Raw genomic sequence first — 7,186 nt, 5'->3', positions numbered from 1 at the left:
ATAAAATTTTGAAAATAAAAATAAAAATCTGATACAGTCATAAACGATTCTGTTTGACATTTTTTGACCATGTACCCCACACAGGCAGTGACAGAAGTGTATTAAGAAAGGTGCTTACGACTTAAAATGATTGTCTGATGAACACAAAGTAAAAACAGGATTGCATCTTGTCTGCATGGCGGCTGCTTCACCGTCATCATCATCATCATCATCATCATCACTTGGACTAAAAATGGAGATGGGGGGGAAAAAGCGATGAAGACACCAAGACGATCTGTTTTTATTCCCTCTGATCGATGTTCCTGATGGAAAATCTTGCTTTCAGGTTATTTTCCCTGATTACAAAAAAAAAAAAAAAAAAAAAAAAAAAAAGACATCATGCAAGTAGTCTAGTAGTGGTGGTGGTGGTGTGGGGGTATGAAGAGGAGGGGGAGGCGTGGGTCCTTTGAAAGCGCTTTTTAATAAAAAAAAAAAACGACGTGCTTTTATCTCTTTTTTATTTTTAATATTTATATCAATCGGTCCTTTTTTCATCCGCGATATTTCATAAGTCTTTTTTTCTTCCTCTCAGGTCCATTTTCCCTGTAAATATTTCTCTTTTTGTTTGTTTGTTTGTGTATGTATGTGTGTGTTTGTGTGTGCGTTTGTTTTGTTTTGTTTTTTTTTTTCTCCGTATCATACATCGCACTCCGAGTCACTGGAGGTGACGGACAGGATGGACGTCCCAGTATCAACTCTCTCTGTCATACTGGAAACGCTGGTGGTGGGACTGGCCGCGGTTGAAGGCGACTCTGCCGAGCTGTGAGGGGTGAGACCGGCCTCTGAGAGGGACCTCATGCCGGTCGGTCCTATTGCTTGGTGCTGGAGCCTGGAGAAGAAAAGAAGCGAGGAGGGGAGAGAAAAAAAGAAGGAAAAAAAATGAGAGAAATGGCAATTAGACCTGAGAATGTCCCCCTTCCCCTCCTCCTCCTGCAAAATAGGGGTTCAAACTCGTCTTTTCTTTCCCCCTGCCGGCCCCAGCCATGCATGCATGCTTTTATCAAATAGCCAGCTTTCAGGGGACAAAACACAGCGCTATTTAGACTACCAAATGTTGGAAGAAATGTAATGACTTTTTTTGTTTTTGTTTTTTTTCCCCCACAGAAGTAAGCCCGGTCAACACTCCAGTCAGCAATGTAGGATTTAAATTACATGTCATATCTGAGGAAAATATAATCTTTAAATCCAACGTAGTAGGGTTTTTTAAGCACTTTGATGGCAACAACAAGTCTGTAACTACTTTAGTTTTTATTCCGCCGTTATTCTGCTGTTAGCTTCGTTTATTACCTCCCTTCGTTGCTGCACAGTTTTATTTGCCCCTCGTAGCCCCGTGACACTGCACTACCATAACCAAATTGTGACTTTTTATACATATAAAATATAACCCTTTGTGCAAATGGAGACTGCGGCGATGCCCTGGCATAGTTGTTTCTCAGCCTGATGGCTTGATGGTAGTGTATGAATGAGTGACGTCGAGATCCAGGTTACTCCAATCATCCTAAATGTTTATCTCCATTCCACTCATGATAATAACCCTACCACGGCGAGATAAATGCCAGTCTGGATATATATCTATTCATTCAGCAAAAAGATTAGAATAGTGTTCATATGGCTTAGTACTCTCCGGAGTATTTTCTAATCAATTATAGCATTTCAATGGAATGATACCACACTTAATGTTATGAATACAGCCTATGTCTTCAAATGCTTTTTAATACCCATGCTCATTCTAGTCCAGCAATATGAATAATATCTGTATTATCCTTTGAGGTCATCTTTTCCAACAATGGTAAATGCCATGTGATGTTGTGATGACAAATTCACTACATTAAAAACGTAACTAAGAAACTAAGCAATATATATTAAATAGATCATCACACAGTTTTGGTGGCAATTACAATAGTATATAAATTATGTGTAAAATAGGGTCGTTTGGATAAAAAAAATGTGAGGCCCCAAAAGGAAAAAGATTTAACTTTTTTGTAAGTAAATATCAGTCCTGTTCATTTTTATAAATTTTTTAAGGATTAAAAATAAAGTATTGGTCTTTCTACACGGTTCCAAGCAAGACAGTGGTTGTACTATAAATGACTAAAGTCTATTGATGTTAATAGGCCTAAGTCTACTTTGAATACACTTTGTTCATTATTACAGCACTTTAACTCTAACGCAAAAAATATAAACAAGCTGTCTCTTGTAAATAAAAACAGACCAATCTCTATACTTTACAAGCGACGTAAGGTGAGATTTTTACAAAAATAATATTGTACTTTTCAGTTATTTGAACACCAAACTGGAGTTTTGCATTAGTTGTGTTTTCCCTACAGCTCTCTATACTGTGCAAAAGCAGCAGCGACCCCGCAAAGTCAAATTGCACGTCAGCCGGAACTATTTTTCAAAGCTAATCCTAATGATGGGAAAAGTTTTATAAATTAAAAAAAATATTTATATACTGTCGCATTTACAGCCGAAATCGATCTTTTGGATGTTTACTCTGATTTGACTTCAGAACAAAAATGTCGCCGCTGCCTGCTCCCTCACCCAGCCCGACACAGTCGGCTCCTCACCACCGTGAGCACAACTACATGTTTTATCAAACCTCGTGGTTGTTGTTTTCTTTTGATGCATTTTGGAGCAACTTTTCTGCATTGTAGTTTTGGTTTTTTTTTGTTTGTTTTGTTTTGTTTTTTGACAGGATAGTTTAAAAAAAAAAACCAAACCAAACCAAAACAACAAATCCACCAACCTGTTTTTGGCTGCCGCGGCTCTGTCTCGTTGCCTCCGGTTTTTAAACCAGTTTCCGACCTGTGTGGGAGTGAGTCCAGTGGCTTGAGCCAGTTCCCTTTTCTTGCTGGGGTTTGGATACGGGTCCTGAAGGTACCACTCCCTCAGCAGGCTCCGTGTCCGCTCTTTGAAACAGTGCGTCTTCTGCTCGCCGTCCCAGATGGTCCGAGGCAGCGGAAACTTCTTCCGCACCCGGTACTTATCGACCGGTCCGAGGGGGCGGCCGCGGAGCTTCTCGGCCTCCTGGTAGTGCGCCTCCAGCCACATGGCCTGCAGTTTGCCGTGCGAATCCTTGGTGAACTTGTGGTTCTCCAGGATGTGGTAGAGGTCTCTGAAATTCCCCGTGTGGAACGCCACCACGGCCCGGGCGCGCAGGATGGACTCGTGTTTGTTGATCGCTTCGCACGCTCCCGGAGCCACCGGCAGGGACCAGAGGAAGCGGCCGAGCCGTTCGATGTCCCCGGTCTCCTCCAGCGTCTCGCAGACGCTCGCCACCTGCTCCGGGGAGAAGTTGAGAGTCGGTAGCTGAAACATGGACAAGTCTTCTGGAGACCTGGTGGTGGGAGCGCTGTTCGCCAGTAGCAGAGGGCGATCAGCGAAGTTTGGCAGGAAGAAATGGGAGGGATAAAGCTCTAAAGGGGATCTGAAAACCATGGAAATGACCTGAGAGAGAAAGAAAATTATCGAGAAAAAGGGAAAACCGAATAAATACGGCGAGAAAAAAGATTGAATGTTTCAATGGCTATCGCCTAATGACACCAGCCTCATAATATCTCCCCCCTAAATCCGCCGTTGAGTGTAGCATTGAAACATTTTGTTTCCCTTTTCTATTGGTCTTCTTGGTGTCGTTGTAGCGTTGTCATGGCAGCCCTGCCAATCACTGTCAAGCGTGCCAATCATTAGCCAGTACGTAGCGCGAGGCTTTCACCACTTGTGCAGCACGCACGGGGGGTTATCAGAGTCTCGGATCTCCACAGCAACCCTCCCACCGCACCGCGAGCATCAGGCACAAGCCAATGCTCGTCTATCTGCTGAATGGAATGAGCAATTAGAGGGTGGAATATTATTGCGATCTTAACGAGGCTCGTTAAAGCTAAAGAAGATATGTAGACTGGAGATGCTTAGCAGAGACGGGAAGGGAGGGAGGGCGGGAGGCAGAGGGAGCTTTAAATGGGTGACAAATGGACAACCAATGACTGCAACTCGGGAATACGCGTTTTGAATTGAAGCGGGTCAATTTGCACATCATTTTCCTTTAGTTTTTCCCCGTAGAAGCTTAGCTACTTTTTTTTTTTTAAGTCATGTTTTCTATCAGTTAATTATTTTTTTTCTGCGAAGGACAGGAATGCGATTCTGATTTTCATATGTTATCACGTTCCATTTTCTTTTTTCCAAAAAAAAAAAAAAAAGAAAAGAAATTATGACACACTCCTACAATGTTTTGGGTTTTTGCCCTGGATTTGCCGATTATTCACACACACACACACACACACAAGCACACGCACATGCACACGCATGTTCGCATTTTTATGACCTGGTTCGGACCTGGTTCTGCTCGGGCTCGCTGGTGTGGGGTCGGTTGGTGGTGTTGTGTGGGTGCTGGTCCGGGTGTAGACCGGTTTGATCCCCCTCCTGCTCCTGCTGTCCCCGGCCTTTGCCTCCCGGACGCTGGGCACTGCCCTGGCCCCCTGCCCGCTGCCTCCTCTCCGACCAACTGAATTTATTGTACAAAATGAATATCGATGCGCAGCGTTGTGTTGATTAAACAAAGGTTTTAGTCAACTAATTTGCCGTTTCCCGTCAACGCCACCACTTGATCAGCTGGTTTTTTTTTTTTTGTTGTTGTTTTGTTTTGTTTTTTTGACAGCCCAGACTTCTAATTAATACCATTAGTATTGGAATTACAATCAACTGGTAGAATGAAAAGCTTCTTGGGGACATAAAAGCAGTTCTCATGTATTTGATCTGGTGGTAAGCAAATGATCAGTGTCCACAACCAGTCATAGGGTTCGGCTTACAGCGGTAGCCACGGCGGTGTGATTTTCATGTTTATGGCTAAAACCGCTTCATATTTAGACAGGGCTTATAGGGTGTTAAAATAGTGTGAGTTCACTCCAACACGAACAGTGCTCACATTGTGAAAGGGCCATGTACAAGGCGTAGCATCTAGACTCCGCTTAATCCGCCCTCAATAAAGCTGACATAATGATCCTAAGCCGCCTTTCTACAAAATCATTCAGGAATTCAAGACTTTTCCTTCCCTCTCTCAGATTTGCACATTCTCCGGGGCTGACCACCGACTCCGAGCTTGGAGGGACAGTGAGTACACCAACTTGACATGCATGTATGGCTACTTGTTTATGTTCATCATGCAGTTAACCTTATCTGACATACTTTACTACTGTGGGTGCGAGCATGCAATTACGCATATTTACGCGCTTTTACGCAGCCCCGATTTGGGCAAAAGAGGGTACTTAAATTCACCCCTGTGCGTGCGTGCAGGCGTGTTGTCAAAGTGTCTGTGTCTGCAGGTGTGTGTGATACAGAGCAGGGGTGGTGATGATCTTGTTGCGGGGTCAGGCGTGGATTTTGTGCACGTCATTGGGGATTGTGTGCGCGCATGTTTGCGCGAGGGTGTGAGGAGGGCGGGTGGTAGGTAGGGGAGGGTGGTATATGGGATCAAACCTGCCCACCGCGCTGCTATACGAACCTCAGGAGAACTAATTCCAAGTGGCACTTGAATTGGTCCTGTTGGAAAGCTCTGTGGACTGGAAGTAAAGACCGGTATTTTCATGCTGGTGTTAAAACTAACCGTCTAGCTGATGCCCACCCCCCCCCCACGCCCCCCTTCCGCCGATACCCCCACCCAGCCCTCCTTGTGTATGTCTCGTCTCTACATGCGCGCTCACGCGCACGCACGCAAACACCATCCATCCAGTATTAGTTTGAAAGTGCTGGCTTAGAAAAAAAAGCCCCCCCACCTGACCGGGTTCCTGGTGCACCAACTGAGGTGATCACCATTCAAGCCAAAGCTACAGGTATTATCCAGCATTACGTTTTGAGGGGGACTTGTTTGGGAGTAACCCTCGCAGGCAATTCGGAAATCACTCTTAGAAGAGGCTAGTGGATGAAATGTAAAACCTGAATGGGGATTGAGAGAAAAAAGCCAGTGGTGATTCACATTCTTTTACATGGCTTTTGTTTACGTTAAGCATGTAATTAACACCCCCCAAACAAGTTTATTCACCTGCCGTAATTGTGTGTTTATCCGAGGGCTTGGTGAATGTTCGGAGCAGCGGGGGACAAGAGCTCTGAATGCACACGGAGCATTTAGCGTCTTCTGCGTTTACTTACAGCTTAAACCTCCAGACACCACAACACAAACAGCAGTTTGCGCGCTCAAACGCTGGGAATATGTTGGTCAAGCAGACAGACACGCCTGCTGTCCATTTAACGCCAACATCTCTCTTCCTGTGTGACCCCCATCATTGACTGTATCACACTCAGGCAAACTTTGTTGACAAAAAGTTTTCTGTAAATTAAGTTTTTTTTTTTCTTTTTTTTTTTTTTTTTTTACTGTTTAACAAGTGCCGCCATTCGTTGGCTCAAGCAGCTCTCACAGGAAGCACTGAATTCAAATTGTCACCATACTGGTTAATTGCCAATTAGTAAGTTATTTTCATTATCAGTCTGTTCCAATAAGGGAAGCAAATAAACAAAGCTGATGTTACGTCATGTACGGGAGTGAGAGAGGGGGAAGAGGACCGGATGAGAGAAAGAAAGAAAAGGTGTTGACTGTAAAAGGTAAGAGGGAAAGAGAAAGAAGGTGCGAAAGAAAGGGTCTTGTTTTATTTTTTGCTCCCTCGTTGACCCCGGTTTGGCAGAGGCTGGCCAGAAAAGGCAGCACACCCCTCCCTGGCAAACACAGGAGAGACTCGTGTGCCTGCTGCTCCATCCTGGATTCATCGCAACAACACACAGACCGAGACTTTGGCGATAAGATGGGTGCGTACAAAAAAAAAAAAAAATACAGAAACAAAAACAAAAAAATCCAATCAAACAAACAAAAACACTTTCCATTTTAGTTCATTTATTTTAGATTCATCTGCCTGTTTATAGTTTTATATGAATGCACACCTGCACCCATGTATTTCTTTTTTATTTTTTTGCTAACTTTTATTTTTAATTCTCATGTCAAGAAATCAGGTATATTTTTCCTTAAGGAAAAATAAAATTTCTGGTGTGTTTTTTTTTTTATCCACATTGATCAGGTTACCTTTTCTCTTTTTTCGTGTTCTTTCTTCGTCCTTTGCAGAGCTGCGAGCAGGGTCCAGTCCTCGGACTGTCACCAGTGGAGCCTGAG

The 7,186-nt window shown here is 43.7% G+C and overlaps 1 protein-coding gene across 1 annotated transcript; it reads right to left on the bottom strand.

Moving 5' to 3' along the window:
* Positions 1-675: 675 nt before the first annotated feature.
* six3a (SIX homeobox 3a) lies at positions 676-3,477 on the bottom strand. Its single transcript, XM_029521461.1, has 2 exons — positions 2,786-3,477; positions 676-868 (listed from the first exon to the last, which is right to left on the bottom strand). The coding sequence occupies exons 1-2, from the start codon at positions 3,475-3,477 to the stop codon at positions 676-678; spliced, it is 885 nt and encodes a 294-aa protein (XP_029377321.1).
* Between the last annotated feature and the right edge of the window lie 3,709 nt (positions 3,478-7,186).

Source organism: Echeneis naucrates, chromosome 15, assembly GCF_900963305.1.
Source record: "Echeneis naucrates chromosome 15, fEcheNa1.1, whole genome shotgun sequence".
NCBI lineage: Eukaryota > Metazoa > Chordata > Actinopteri > Carangiformes > Echeneidae > Echeneis > Echeneis naucrates.
This window is presented reverse-complemented; position numbering and strand designations above follow the sequence as displayed.